At 39.8% G+C, this 16,142-nt stretch overlaps 1 protein-coding gene across 4 annotated transcripts in view; it reads left to right on the top strand.

Annotated features, from left to right (window-relative positions):
- The window catches only part of rptor (regulatory associated protein of MTOR, complex 1), a 287,229-nt gene extending 273,808 nt beyond the window's left edge, over window positions 1–13,421 (top strand). For all 4 annotated transcript variants that reach the window (XM_049571490.1, XM_049571494.1, XM_049571491.1 and 1 more), the window contains 6 exons: window positions 1,665–1,771; window positions 4,133–4,260; window positions 7,060–7,146; window positions 7,221–7,337; window positions 7,633–7,762; window positions 10,550–13,421. In XM_049571490.1, the coding sequence (XP_049427447.1) occupies window positions 1,665–1,771; window positions 4,133–4,260; window positions 7,060–7,146; window positions 7,221–7,337; window positions 7,633–7,762; window positions 10,550–10,618 (638 nt within the window). In that variant the 3' untranslated portion in view covers window positions 10,619–13,421. The remainder of the gene's footprint in view (window positions 1–1,664; window positions 1,772–4,132; window positions 4,261–7,059; window positions 7,147–7,220; window positions 7,338–7,632; window positions 7,763–10,549) is intronic.
- Window positions 13,422–16,142: the final 2,721 nt, after the last annotated feature.

Genomic DNA, 16,142 nt, shown 5'->3' with positions numbered 1-16,142 from the left:
ATAAAAGGCGACACACGTCGATTGTCAATTCAGCATCAATAAAAATAGATAAACCATAATTCAAAAGTTAAGATTTCTTACTAAAATAACTGCTGGTTGCTGGATCAGATAGACGCAGATTTAGACACTACATACGTTTACATGCACAGTTAAGTCAAGCTACGGTTATTGCTCAACTAAACCATTTAATTGGACTACTGGCTTTGTCCCTGTGTACAAGCACAGGAAGGGAAACAATTTATTGACTGAAGTATGTAGAGATATGCCCCTTTTCAGCTTGTTAGTATTGGACCTTTTTTCTGGTTGACCTGTTATGCTGCCGATCAAACAATCGAGCCTCGTCCAGCTGTCCTGCCACTTTCTAGAAGAAGTTGCTGCGTGTGTTAGTCCAACTTTGAGAAATTTGATTAAGTACGATTTCAGTCAAATTAACATGTGTACAAGACCATTTCACTAGAATTGCATTGGAAGGCAGCAGCTTGGAATCATGTTTACTTCCTGTCAGCTGATGTCATTCACATATGCTGCAAAACATTTCAACAGGAAACACAAAGGGTACCATTTAGAATGTTTATGTTGTGACGTTTGAGATGGTTGTGTGATTAATGAAAAAAGAGATCTTAAATTTAAACCCTGCTTACATTCTCACCTCTAAACACCTGGCTGCACCATTGCTCTGTGAAGTGATTGTCAGAATGTGGGTTTTCAGACACTGATCTGGGATCCAGCAAGCGCTTCTTTTGAAGCGTACTGCCGCCTTTAGGCTGGAGCCACAGGCCTTCGCCAGGCATCACTGAGCCAGCAGGGCAAGTGTGGCTGACATGGCACCGCTCGCTTGATTCCTGCTGTGACTGCCAACATATGAAGAGTCTTGCTGTCTTCAGCTTCTTTCCTCCTCACTTCTCACTCGAGTGCCATTTGACTCATCTGAGCCAGAATCTGCTGACGGGCTCTGTTCCAGGGTCAGTGTCTGCATCTCCCAGCGGTCAGCTTGACGGGAAGGATGCAAAATGCTAACCCATGCTTCCATCTGCGTGACATGCACGTTTATACACAAAGAAATGTGGAACTTTTAGAAAGAAAAACACAGACTTGGTGACTGTGATATGTAACTTTGATATATAACTGAACGAAAAGGTATTGCTTATGCACCTGCAGTCTGCAGAAAGATGTTTCTGGTCCTGCTCAGTCCTTTGTGGTGTATTTCTTAGTTACCCAGTGGTGCAGAAAGCTGTTGCACTAATCTGTCATTTGACTTGCTACATGTGGCAGCGAGGGCCTTCTGAAACCTCCAACAGATTGTGTGTGTTGTGTTTTAGGCTGATCAACACATGCTGGGTGTATTTAACAGCTGTGTTTGTGTGGGTTAATGTGCATGAGGGTTCACTGATAAATAAAATTAACTGTGTTAAAAAACAGTCAATTGAAGCCGCTGTTCACACATTGTTTACAAGTTTTTCCTCAGTAATTTAATATTTTATAGTCATATGTCAGATATTGGCCATCTTTCAATGTTTTTATTAATGGTGATGATACAAAAAAAAACGCCTTCTGTTTTGTTTTGATTGAATGACACAACAGAATGACATAACAGCACACAGTCCTGGTGAATGTTTAAGTGTACATGCTCTGCATTATAACTTCTGTGTCATCTTGTGTTGTAGGTGCAGGCATGGTGGTGGACTGGGAACAGGAGACGGGTCTCCTTATGACATCTGGAGATGTCCGAGTCGTCAGGATCTGGGACACAGACAGGGAGATGAAAGTCCAGGTACAGTATTGTACTCAGTGTATCCTCTTGCATGTCTGATTTTCTCTAAAAGCTCACAATAAATACAGCTCGAACTCAATGTAAAGATGACATTTAGTAGCTTTTTATTAGCTGATGAGAAAGTTGGCATTCAGGCATTGCGGGCCTAAAGATCTTCTTGTTTCTCGATGAATCAATTCTTCAATTTATGATCCTTTTACACTGTAAACACCAGTCCATCCATGACAAGTCTACACAAATGCCCCGGATTTTCAAAATGACATAAAAACATTATGTTCACTTGACACAAAAAGTCATCCCTTGTGAGCTTGACATCATTTTTTTATGTTAAGCCAAACATTTTTGAGTTTTAGCTAATTAGTTAAAAGCCAGTAAACAACACTATTATCATGCACTTAACATATTGCGGCGTGTTGGGGCTAAATGGACGGAGTTTCCCAGCATGCCATGAGACAATGTGTTTAAGGCTATAAGGCAAGGAAAACTATGTTTTAATATGTTCTAAATCACTCACGTTACCCATTACACAGTGATTCATGTTTATGTATATCACAGTGGCGTTAATGTTGTGGTTAAAGATATTTTTCACCACGATTTTAGTCGTATACACAGTTAGTGAGGTTCTGCCTGTGTGGATATTAGAGTGTCTAACATAAAGTTGTGCTGAGGTGAAATAAAGAGCGCTTCCTAGTTCAGAGTTCTACTCTTTGCCTTATTCTAGTAATTGAGAAACTTCACCTGTCCACAGTGTATTTTTGCAATTCAATGAAATTTTAAAAAACATGTTATAAATGTGTACTCAATGTTTTTATGTTCATAGGACATAGAACTAAATGATTACACATCAAAAAAAGTTATGTTTTTTAAAAGATTGTTTCATCTTGAAATGGGGAGACAGAGAGTGGGGGGATGACATGCAGCATATGTTACTGTATTGTACTAAACTAAAAGTTTTGATTGCAAGCTTTTTCCAAAAAAAAATTTAAAGCTGTGTGAGCGCGTATGGGTTTACAGTGTAGTCTTTACTCAGGTTTGATGTCTTTTGGTGTCTGTAAAGAACACTCTGATGGTCATTTGTTTGAGCGAGGGTTACACATACCACTGCACTACTGCTAAAAGTGTTGTCATTGTTTCTGGAGTTGCAGATCATATCTAAATTCTGTTAACAAACCTTACAGAGGTGTTGCCAATAATGCTTGAAACAAATGAAATTAGAGGCAGATAGTTAGGGATATTTTGACGTCATCTTTGTACATCGGGGGTGAGTGGAGACGCGTTGTCTGTTTTTATGTATAGTGGGTGATCCAAACTAACCCTTTTAAAAACCATAGTCAGAGAATAAGACAAACTAACTGTTCAAGGCAGTGGTAAACCAGCAGCTTCTGCACTCAGCGATGTTAAATGACTGTTCTCAATGGAGTGGCTTTGAAGAGAGCGATATAGTGGCCTCTCTTTCCTGTTGGAAATCACTGTATGATGTAAAGGTTAAGTGGTTAAAAAAAGAAAAAAGCTCAGTATAATGTACTTAAACCAATATTAATTTTTATTTTAGGTACAGCAGTACATTGCTTAGAGTCTGTGTCAGTACTCCTGTCTGCTTCTCCAAACTAGGGTTGACTGACATCTACTGTATGTAACACACTGACTATAGATAAGTACTTTGTACATCCTTACTTCAAAAGATCCAAACTATCCCGTTAATGTAAACAAGTTAAAATGCTAAAAAAAAAAAAACATAGGTTTTAGCATAGGCACTTAAAAAACATGTTTGTTATGATGTTAATTTAATGTGAGTTCTTTAAACACAGGTGTAGTTCCAAGGTGGCAATCTGAATAATTTGCAAGCCCCCCCCCCCCAAATAATTTCCATCAGACAAAGCACAAATAAATAATACCATACATGATACTAAATATAACAATAAATGGTACAAAAACACGAATAAATCATGTCAATGATACTCTGCTTTTTAGCTTTTGGTGTGAATGTACGCAGTGTACTAATGAAAATGAAGTGAACTAATGGAAGTCTGTGGCAGAGCCAGCACCATTAGTGCCGTTTCCTCTTATTCTTCTTTCTTTGTTTTTACACATGTAATGGTCCTTGGTGTGCTTATCACTGTCTTGATGGATGGACTTAATACAAGTGCAAATGGCCCAGCCTCGCCTGTGGCTGCATATTGATGCCGGGGCCAAATTCAAATGAGCCAACCCTCAACAAAGCGCATGAATGATGATTTTAGTGAAGGGTTAATGTGAGATGAGAGTTGTGTTGACAGTGGTACCCTGCTAGTTTGCTTTAGAAGCCATTTATGGGGATTTTTTTTGTGTGTGTGTGTGTGTGTGTTTGTGTGTGTCCACCAGGACATCCCGACAGGAGCGGACAGCTGTGTGACCAGCCTCTCCTGTGACTCCCAGCGTTCCCTCATTGTTGCCGGTCTGGGTGATGGATCTGTACGCGTATTCGACAGAAGGATGGGTCCAAATGAATGGTAAAACACTCTCTCTCTCTCTCTCTCTCAATCTGACCTCACGGTTGTCTGATCACAGACGAGGTTAAGTTGATTATTTATTTATAGTTTAATTTCCCAGCTCTTTTTTTCTTTAACTGTCTCACCATTATTTAAACACATTGAAGAACACACACAGCACTTTCTGTGGGCATTAACTTCTACACAGTCCTACATTATTCACTTCTCTAATCTATACTTATTATATATAGTGTGCTGTAAATCTCCCTTTGAGGTTGCCACCTCTTTTAATGGACCCTTGTGGCACTGTACCCCCTCCCCAGTTGGTTAAACATTATTTTAATTTCAGACCCAAGGGGGAAAAACAAAGCAGTTAAACCGTGTAGTGGCCCATAAATCTTTAAGTAAAGCTAATTTAATCGTTCCCCTCAGGCATGAAGGTACATCTTTTAGCAACTACTGTATGTTGCTCCCACTGAAATTAGTCTAGGACCAGCAGACAGGCACATACAGGACATGTTTGGAATATTCTTGATGAAATGATTTGTATGCCTTGTGTGCAGCAGTTTACAAAGTGTCTGATGATCTAAAATTGCTATTAATTGTCATAAATAAATTTTTTGTCCTTGAATATGGGGAGATTGAATGCACTTCCTGTCACACATGTAGTCAGGATGTATTTGACCAACACTAATAGAGTGCATTATGGGTGGTGCGTAGTCAGGTGCAGCTTAGCTCTAAAAAGGTGGTTGTAGGGTGGCCTCAGAGCCACCTACATCTCTCCAGGAGGCAGTTAATGCTTTTTTCAGTCATGGTCCCATGATGCCGCCCAGTGGTTTCTTTCCTTTATTACATGTTACAGCAGAAGGTGACGTGCTTTTGTGTTTTATACTGCTGTTTATTTTTGTTTATTTATTTATTTTGCTAAGACTTTAATCCCCTGTTCCACATGACATATGAGGGGAAGGGCTTTAGCACATACACACAGACAGTTCTTAAATCAATTTAAAACAATACAGAGACTTCATTATTCCAAAATAAAAATAAGAATCCATTCAGATGATTCCAGTCCTCAAAAGCAATTTGAGCCATAGTTTCTTTGTGTCCTAAAATTCAAACTGTAGGTCCCGCATTTTTCACAGTTTTCTGAAAGTAATTACTTTTAATGTTGAACCAGATCTTTTATCATTCATCCTTGGTTCATCTGCTTGTAACTAATAATGATAATAAACTTTTTTGCATAGTACTTTTCAAAACACAGTTACAAAGTGCTTTTTGGGACTACGCCATCGAGATAAAAACAGCAGTAACTTACATTTAAAAAAAAAAAAAAAAAAAAACACTAAACATAGGCTAAGATGAGATAAATGTATATGTATAATAAAAATGAATAAATAAATAAACAATGAATAATCAACTATTTGGGACAACACTGGAATTGTAGTTTAATGATTTTATGTAGGGCAGGGCTATTTGGAGAAAGTCAAATATCGTTATCAATATCCATCAGTAACCATCAATATCCCTAACTCAACAGTGACAGATGAGCTTTAAACCATAGACAGACACTGAGCTGAGTTAATGTGTTAAGTATTTCTGCAATGACTGTTTTGTTTGTTTTACTAACTATTTACCTGCTTTTACAATGTTGTCTTTTGTGTTTGGTGAGCCAAAGACAAATTTTCACCCCTGGAGGACAATAAAGATATATTCTATTCTGTTCTGTTCTGTTCTAAGAAAATGTCAGCACTTTATTGTAATGCAGCCTTCAAAACCAAGAAAAGACAACACGTATGATATCCAAAATCTAAGAAAATATCTTGTCTCATATCTTACTATGATATTGATATATTGGTCAACTGTAACTTTACATGATTTTATATGATTTCATGTGACAAATACATTGATTTATTGACAGCTAATAGATACCAGATTTAAATTTAACTTGAGATTGTTTTATGCATGTGCTAACTAACAATAAATACAATAAAGATGAATATGTCAAAAAGACGTCTTTAATGAACTCTCCTGCTGATACAGAAGAATTTTCAACTGAAACCAAGTCCTGTCATCATGGACCAAACGGGTTACCATAGCAACAGAGTGGCTTTAATTATTAGGGATGTCACTTTTTTTTTTTCAAAGGTCAAGTTCAAATGAGATCAGACAATCCCATAACTAGTTAATTTAAATGCAGCCCACAGTGGACACACACACACACAGACAGGAGTTGTAGATGTTTTTGTGATATACAAAGTACCAAATGCTTCACTGCGTCACTTCTACCTTGTGTGCAGTGCACACAACCATGCACCATGCAGCGTTTAAGATTTTAAAGTTAGGGCACATGTGAACCGGATTGATTTGAGATATTATTTATTATCTTCTGATGTTACTCTTAACAGCATCAATTCATTTATCAAGAGAAAATGTATTTCAAAATATATAGCATTACAGCTCATAACGTGAAGTAACAGCTAATATGATCATTGATTTTTGTCGACTCTGGCGATCATTTGTTGCAACTTGAGCGAATCCAGCTCTAGAGAAAACAGGTCCCCTCTGCTGTGTGACCGTTTCTGAATGTATTGTTCATTTTAAGATGTACTCACTAAATTCTTTGGCGAGATCGCAACAAGGGAACCAACGCTGTCTGTGACATGACTTTGTGTTTCCTAGGATGGTGGAGGTATAACCTGCCCCACTCTAACTGGCCAGTACTTGTTGCCTTTGTTGGTTGGATTGGTTAGGTTTGGGCAAGAGGATTGAAATTTGGTACTATTTTCTGACATTTGTTCTGTCTGTTGTGTGTTTCTGCAGTCGTGTGATGACCTACAGGGAGCACGGAGCCTGGGTGGTCAAAGCTCATCTACAGAAGGAGACGGACGGACACATTATCAGTGTCAGGTTTGTTCTTTCTTTGCCTGTTAAGATTCACAGTCTTTTTTTCTGCCTTTACTAACCTTGATGTTCCCCGCCAGTGTTAACGGAGACGTTCGATTCTTTGAACCTCGGACACCAGACTCTATCAACGTGCTGCAGACAGTGAAGGGGTTAACGGCCCTGGACATCCATCCACAGGCCAACTTGTTTGCTTGGTGAGTTTGTTTGTGTAGATGCAGGTCCCAGCCCCTAGATAAGCTCATCAAATGTCCACAATGTGAACGTCAAATTCCTTCATGGTTCCTTTTCTGTCTTCTTTACTTGGTTCCAAATTTCTTTATGTTTTTAATTGGCTCGACAAACACAACAAATTTAACTGGTCAATACACGACATAAGACATCCATCCCAAAGGTTACATGTCACCACAGAAGAAATCACTGTACTACACACAGCATATATGATTTTACAGTATGTCTTGTTCTCTCTCTCTTTTACCCACTTCTTTCCAGTGGGTCAATGAACCAGTTCATAGCAGTCTACAACGCTAACGGCGATGTGATCAGCAACATAAAGTACTATGACGGCTTCATGGGACAAAGGATTGGGGCCATCAGCTGTTTAGCCTTCCATCCTCACTGGGTAAATTTACACTTACAGTCACTGACCACAGCAGTATTTATGCAGTTGTTCACCTAGGCTAGTAGTTTAAAATATTTCAGAGCTACTGGAGTATGGGTACGTAGATCTACATTAATGCATGATATTTTGCAAACTGTTTTGTTATGTGTTAAAAAACTTTTACTACAGTATTGTTGCTATATTACTGTGGCGAGGTAAAAAGTACAATATGTATTTCCTTCTAAAATGTAGAGAAGAATAAGTATAAGGAAGAGTAAAATGGAAATACTAACCTAACCTAAGGTACCTCAAAATTATAGCATTTTAAAGGAATACTTCTACCACAGAATTACCATTTATATATTAATTATTCATGCCATTAACTTAAATTTTTTGCAAGCCTTTGGTGAACAAAGAATCCAAAAACAGCTAACATTTTTGATTAGCTGAGTACATGGAACCATTTTTAAAAACAGCAAAACTAAAGTAAAACAAGTATCAAGTCACAAGCTCTGTACTTCTCAAACACATTGTATTGCCTCGCCATCAGTCCTTTCTGACCGGGCCTAAAAGCGATAGCCGTTCCCACCAAGCAGTCCGGTAAAGTTCAGTTCAGTTCGGTGTGCATTTTTCCTGTTTCCAGTGTGAAAAGTTGTGGATAGTACCAATGGAACCGTTCTGTACCGCCCCCTTTTTTGGTCACCCCTCTGTTGGTGTACCTAGCACACAGATTTGGTACTAAAAGGTGGAGCTAGAAACACTGCAGTCCATTGATTGGTCAATAGAGGATGGTCGCTCTTGCTCAGGGCTGAGTTTTTGCTGGTTTTGAAGCTTATGTAACCACTGTTCATACTGTGGAGAGTTTTACATACATTAGTGAACTTTAACTATAAAATGACAGGCTGTTTTGCTGCCTCCAGCAGCAGCTGAATCCATCAGTACACCTTAAGTTTCAATATAACAACTTTGACTATCCCATTAGTTTATATTGTCTCTCTTGGATGACAGTTTTAGTTATGAGTGCAGCTTCAGATGTTTATAAATGTGTATTCTCGACCGGATTATGTGAAATGCATATATTCTAATCCTCACTTGGAGGGGGAAAAAAAACATCACAGAGCGTAGTTCCTGTGGGCTGTGGCAACACTAACCCCCTGCACTTGCCTAAGACGGACTAAATGCACACACCCACTATTTTTAAAATATCCCATCGAGAGAGACTCACTGCAACTCACTGTGACTACAACCCCACCCACACTTCAAGGCCCGAACATACTCGGGCGGAACGTACGCGGAACGGACTCCGCGGAGGTCCACGCGGACTCAAAGTGGACGTCCACGAGCCCTGTGCGCGCAAAGCTCAGATTTTACTACCGTGCGGACTCCGCTCCACGCACCAGTGACTGCTCGGCATGTATTTTTCACATCGCAGGGATTTTTCACAGACATTTTTACAGGAAACTACAACGCGGAAGTGCACTCGACTATGAAAGCCCCAATGACTGCGGACATGTTCGGGCCTTAAGAGTACTGTTTAAAGTAGAGACACTAAATGGACCTAGGGGTCTAAGTACCATGTCTGATAGCATACTTCTGATCCCTAAGGTACTATTTACAGGTCCCAGTGTGAGCGTGATAAACTGCATCTCGTTGCTCTCACCATCAAAGACAACAAGATAGAGGACCAGCATTGTTCCACTTAAGTCAAGATTTTTAGCTCAGAATATGAGAAAGGATAACGGCCTTTTTACCATCTTTACCAAGAGTGTCTCTCCGTTAGTTTGGTGCTACAGTATTTACATTGAGTCATTCAGCATAACGTTTGCCAACCTTTGTTATCTCTGCGATTACAGATAAGTTAATGAAGCTAAGCTCCAGAAGTTAACGTTAGCTTAACTAGAGCCCTTTGGACTACAGCTAACAGTGATGTACGATCACCAAAGTACAAAACTAGAACAAAATAGGCTAATGAACTCCCAGCAAACAAGCTGACATGATGACCAATGCAGCTAGGAGATAACATTAGGCTAACTTTAGCTAACGTTAGCTAGAGATGTTAAAGATAACTTATATTTCTTTCCAGCAAAGTGACAATACGTTGCCTTAAACATGTTGCTGTCTTGCCTTAGAACAGATGTAGACATCATTGTTAATCTTATTCACGTTGAGTTGATGTTGTGGTCTAACTTATCACACAGCTTTATCCAAAGGAGACACTTTGGTCGGTTGAGATGTGGTTTAGGAAAGGGTAAAAAATACGCCTCGTCGCCCAGCCTGTCAGGATACCTTGTGTCGGAGTTGCATGTACCCCATGCACACCGTTTGACCATTTTTAAACTTCAGATCTCGGAAAAAATTCATAAAACTGAATGAAAGTGACTTTCTGTAATGCATTTCAATGAACGTTCAGGCAGAGAATGTCTGAGTGTATGGGAATGGCTATACGCACTGTGATTGGCTCATTGTGTTTGAGGGCGGGACTTAGCCATAGGTCAATTGTCATCATAGACTGTTATGACTGCACATAATTGATACACAAATGGTTCCTCTATTGTCTTAAGAGAAGGTTTTCTAGAAGTATTTATCCATAGAGTAAGCTGATCAACAGACATTAATAATTAATAAATTACCACTGCATTTATAAAGGAAATACTGACATGGACTGTATTCTAAATTGTATTTGATCAACATATTGTGTTTGCTATGGTACACACTTTGCTTTTGCTCAGTTTTTGTGAATGCACACACATCATTCCACCTGTGATAAACAAGACCATTTAATCTGCCTTCTTTTCTGTCTCCCTCCAGCCCCACTTGGCAGTAGGCAGCAACGACTACTACATGTCCATCTACTCAGCAGAGAAGAGGCTCAGATAACACACCAGCATTCATCACCCCCCCTCCACCCCTCCCCGACAAAACCACCACATATGACTTCTGACCCTGAGCCTCCAGCTCCAGGATGTAAATGACATTTTTGTTGTACATATGCAATTACCACCCTGAATGTTCTAGTGATGGCTGCTGACAAAAACTCATGCTACGAACGACGATATATATATTATTATTATTATTATTATTATCACTGTTTATTCATATTATTATGAAGCTAATGATTGTAGACTTGGCTGTGCTGAGGAGTGTGTATATTTAAATAGCGTATACAGAAGATTAGAGGTTCTATTTTAAAGAAGTGGTACCCACCGTTCACTGGGGCTCCTCCTCGCCACACAGCGAGCATCACTACCTGAACGAACTGTGACCACAGCGAACCTAGAGGTGGCGAAGGGGAGGTTTTGGGGGGGAGGGGTCGCCCAAAGGACAACACACACTGTTTAAACACATTCACTGATGCAGGAAACACAGACTCACCCTCTGCTGGATTCCGCTGTGTGTTTATGAATACATTTGAAAGGCCGTCTCACAGCCGAAGGACGCAGAGTTTTGCTACTTTGCTGCATCGCTGGGACCCAGGGATGGAGGACTGTGCTCATTCTGGCCTGACACATCGACCAGGCAGACATGATGAGTGTTTGTTTGTGTGTGTGCGTGTGTGCGTGTGTGTGTTAAAGTGGATTATAGCACAGATGTGCCCCACAGTGGGCCTTAATAGCCTTGGACTTAATTGATGCCCAAAAAAAGATGCCTGCTCCCATGCTCCTTGCTTCCCTGACCCCAGCGTGCCAAACATAATCATATTTTCCATGCAAGCCCCTTTGTTGTGACTCAGGGGGGTGTTTTTGTTGGTTTATTTGTTTTTTAACCTATCGCCTGTAAAAAGGGAAACCCTCCATTGCCCCGAGGATGATACATACCTTATATTTAGCACAGTGAGGAGATTGGTAGATTGGTAAAAGCTTAGCACCCAGACCTCCAGGGAGCCTGCGGTACCTGCCCACCCCTCCTGGAAAGCAATAAAACCCCAACATGATTCAGCCTCAAGCTCCTCCCCTGACGTTTCTGAGTTAAGAGCGCACTGAAGATAAGAAAATAGTGCTTCAGTTTGAAGGTGAAAGCAGCATCAATAGCTTCAGACTGCTGTATTTGCCCAGAATCTGTCCTACAGCGTCCAAAGGTGTCACAGTATAGCAATACAAATACCCATTTCCAGTTTTTCTTTTTATTCACTTGGAGTACTGGATTTTTAACTCGTATACTCACACTAGTGACAGGAAAGATATCAATGAAATTGATTCTCCTGTGATTGACTTAACTTTCTGCTTATCAATATGTCTAAATCTTCACCCTGTGGAAGCAAAAGATATTGAAAGAAGTCCTGCAAATGCTTTTTTTTTTTTTTTGCCTGCTTTAGACGAGTGCACTGGTCCCAAGAAACCCGCTGTTTGTTGATTTTGGCCCTTGTGTGCCACTCCATCTTTTTTCTGGCTGTGTAAATTGAAGTTGACCCTGGTTGCTTATCTAACCACAGTGAGGGCAGCTTTCTTATTTCCAAACAGTCAAGACAAGCTTTGAGCACACAGCACAGCAGGTTTAGAGAACTTTGAGGTTAAGTGACTCATCACACCAGGGATCACCCGCCTGCCTCACTGTTTGGACCATCTTTCTTTTTGATAAAACCTCCTGTGAGCTTTCTTTTTTCCCTGTCTTTGAGTTTTGATTTTACTGCCAGGCTTATTTGGTTTGATTTTGTTTAGCAACATTTGAGGCATAACGTGAGTCGCATGTTAGTCGGTGGCACCGGAGCTGTGACACTCTCTCTAACTGTGTACCTGTATGTGCTCACCGTGTCAAGTTTTAGTCTGTGTCCTAAATCTCGCTCAGGTACGTAATGAGCCACCTCAAACCAATGTCAAGCAACTGCCAGCCTCCCCAGTGTCTGCAGCATGATGGACAAGTGTGGTCAGTCACATAACCGGATGTGTTGTCGCTCCAGAGATCATGGACATTGTTGATGTAAATGTCAGTGTGTTACAGTTAAGAAGGTGGGCTCAGATTATTATTTTTCTGTTTGTTTTGGTGCAGTATCACCATCAATGTGCCTCTTCTCTGGGGCTGCTGCTTTGCTTATTTAGCTTTTTTTTAATGTTTTTTTTTTTTCTCTTTCTGTTTTGTAATTTTATGTTTTTAATTCAGCCGGCATTTTGTTTGCCTTAGCCTCGGTGAGGTGGAGGGGAAAAGAGCGGGGACAGCCTTACCCTTACAGACACACACACACTCTCTTGTCAAGCTCTCTTTCATTGCCAACATACCCCGACAGCCGCCCCCTCTTTCTTTCCTGTCACGCCCACCTCACCTCTCTGCATCAGTTGTCTCGAGCTTTGCTTTTTCCCGCAGAAGGAATGGACTCGTGGACTGGAAGTGAACTGGGAACACACACACCATACAGTCTGCATTTAAGTGGCTGCAGTCGCAGTCGCCACATTAGTCCCCACCATCACCCTGTCACCGAGCTCTTTAGCACTCTGTGTGGTTTAGCAGGCCTCAGCTGCTTCACCGACTCAGCCGAAACCGTGTATTTTGGCACAGAATCACATTCATCTCTAAGTATCCTGCTTTGAGTTTTAAGATTTTAGATTTGGAGAAAAAGAAGAGACTTAAACAAAGTAGTAATGGAAAAATGAAAACAATCAGGGTTGTCTCTGTGACTTCAGACTGCTTTGCTGACTGGTTTATAAGACAGGAGATGAAATCAATGAAATAAACCAAATACAACACCGGATTTTGTCTGTTTCTGGCATTTGAAATACGCTGTGGTTGTTGTTTGGTCTACATTATAGAAAAACTCTAGAAAAAACATATTTTCAAGCTGTATTAATGCAATAAGGTAAATTCTTCTTGAAAAACACTGTATTTGATGCAGTCTTGGTGTGTCTGTTGGGAACATTCTAGTACACCTTATTTAATATCTTTAAATATTTAATTTGATATTTATTTATCAAATTATGATGAGAATTTTACTGGTTATCTCAAATGTCCAAGATTTAGGATTTAGGTGTAGGATTTAGGGGCATCAATTAGAAGAAATGGAATATGATATTCATGACTGTGTTTTCATTAGTTTATGGTCACCTAAAACTAAGAAATGTTTTTGTTACCTTAGATTGAGCCATTTATATCTACATACAGAGTGGGTCCTCTTCCACAGTGTCCACTATGTTCCTACAGTAGCTTAGGACGGACAAATCAAACACTGACAGAGTCATTCATGTTTTACCACAGCTACTGTAGTTCCCCTACATACTTAGCACAGCGGATAAGTTTCAGTTGATAGCAATCTGCAACCTCACCGCTAGATGGCACTAAACTTAGCACTAAACTAAACACACTGGACCTTGAAATATGTGTTGATTTTAATATATTTTGTTTGTTTGCTTTTGATTAAGACAAGACAAAATGTTAAAAGGTTTAGTTTAACACTTCTATAAGAGAGAGAGAGAGACAAGGCCATAGAGGCCAAAAAATCCTGACTTTTAGCACTTAGTATGGGTAAAGACCAAAACTGCTGGGGCATAACCCAGAAACCCTGATGATGTCATTAGGGTCATTTTTTCAGACTTGAGAGGAAAATGAAGGTAGTACTGCACATGACTATTGACATGATTTTGTCATTGAAAATAAGTGTAGTGCCTCGGCCCTGAAAGTTTACAAAATCTATACCCTGGATATGGATTATGATGAAAGGAGTGAATTTGGAATATGCTGCATGTACATAAACTGCCCCCTACATGTCATATAACTCGCTGTTTAACTTGCACATGAACAGCTGGTGTATTAAGACCTATTACTTTGCCAAAAATTCCAGTTTAAGTGTCACAGCTTGTGTTATAGATCCCTAACCAGAGTCCTGCACGGGTCAGATTTTCAAGACTCGAAACGGAACAGCAGCTTCACTCAAAACTGCAAATCCTATAATTACCAAGAGCTGCTCTAATAATTCGAATAAGTATCACATTTAAAGTGATCATTTTCAGACATTTCATTCATCTGAAACTGAGATCATATATTTAAAAACAAAGATAATGCATGAAATACATTACATGCAGTAACATGGCTGTTAATAACGCACCTGATTGAAGCAGCTCTCCTAATCCAGCTGGTGCAGGAGACAGAGCTGACACAGGGAGTCTGCAGTCAAAGCATTAAAACATTAAATTTACATTAAAGCAACTAACAGCTCATAGCTCACAACAGCAACTGACACCGCTCCAGTTTTATTATCAAGATCTTTTTTTAGCTCTTCATTGTCTCATTTTCATCATGGATAAAAGGTTGATGGCGAAAAATTTTCATCACTGTGTTCGTTAATGAAATTAACACTGCTCGAGTCAAAACAACAACTCATAAAGCTGGTGAAAATTTTGGTACAGGAGTTGCTGAATCCTGTCATAAGCAGAAACATCGGGAATGGAATTAAATGTTTGATTGATGATAATGACTTTTTATCAATTCACATATTGCATGTCAATTTTTTGCTCCCATGTAATTTGTAATATGGTATTAGGCTGTAATTGTTGGTCACTCTCCACATAGAGTGACCCAGGTAAGTTAGAGAAGTTATTAATTAGCATTGACTACTCGGCATTAGTCAGTGTTTCAGCAGTTTTAGGGGATGTACTGGTGCAACTGGAACAAAATCACTTTGTAATATAAAGATTCAAACTATTATCAACATTTTGTTTAAACACTCTGAGCAACAAAAATCCAAGGAACAACTTCCCAACCCCTGAAATGAGACTGAGGAGCTCCTGAATGCACCATTAGTGACATTATGAAGTAAAAGTATAATTTGGGAAAATACCATTTTGAAATAAAAAACAGACTTTCACTGTATTTTCATAATGCCTTTCTGGGTCCACATGATATTTATTTATGTGTTTGAGAACACTTTGGGGTGTGATATTGTTCAGGGGCAGACCCTTTTATTTAATTTATATCTTGGATTGTATCAAGTCACTGACCAACAAATGAAGTCAAAAGTGTCTGTTTCTCAGTAGTGTAGTATGGGAAGCATGTGTATTAGTGACAATGGCTCCACCTACCTGTGTCCTGTTAGAGCCAGGCTGAGATTTATGTCTGTGAAAACACTTCACACTAGCTAAGCTAAATTATCTTTCCTCCAGGAAGTGGTCTGTGCTGCACAAAGACTGTTTTCCCTGTCTTGTTCATCTACCTGCATCGATCCTGCCAGCCAAGGTCAGAGGTCAAAGGCCTGACTACTGCACCCTGAGCAATACAACATTATTGTGACTACCATGTCACACACACACTTACATGAAGTAGACCAGAGGAGAACATTCCACAACAGCAAAGAGCCAGGCGACACGAACATCCTGAGGAAACAACACTCACTTCCTGGCAAATTAAGCCAAGCCGAGGGCTGTTCGGGTTGATAACCGCCACCACTGACTGACCACTGAGCGGCTGAGGTAGAGCACCACCT

This window comes from Epinephelus fuscoguttatus, linkage group LG3, assembly GCF_011397635.1.
Source record: "Epinephelus fuscoguttatus linkage group LG3, E.fuscoguttatus.final_Chr_v1".
Lineage (NCBI taxonomy): Eukaryota > Metazoa > Chordata > Actinopteri > Perciformes > Serranidae > Epinephelus > Epinephelus fuscoguttatus.
Note: the sequence above shows the minus strand (reverse complement) of the source record. Positions and strands in the feature narration are given on the sequence as shown.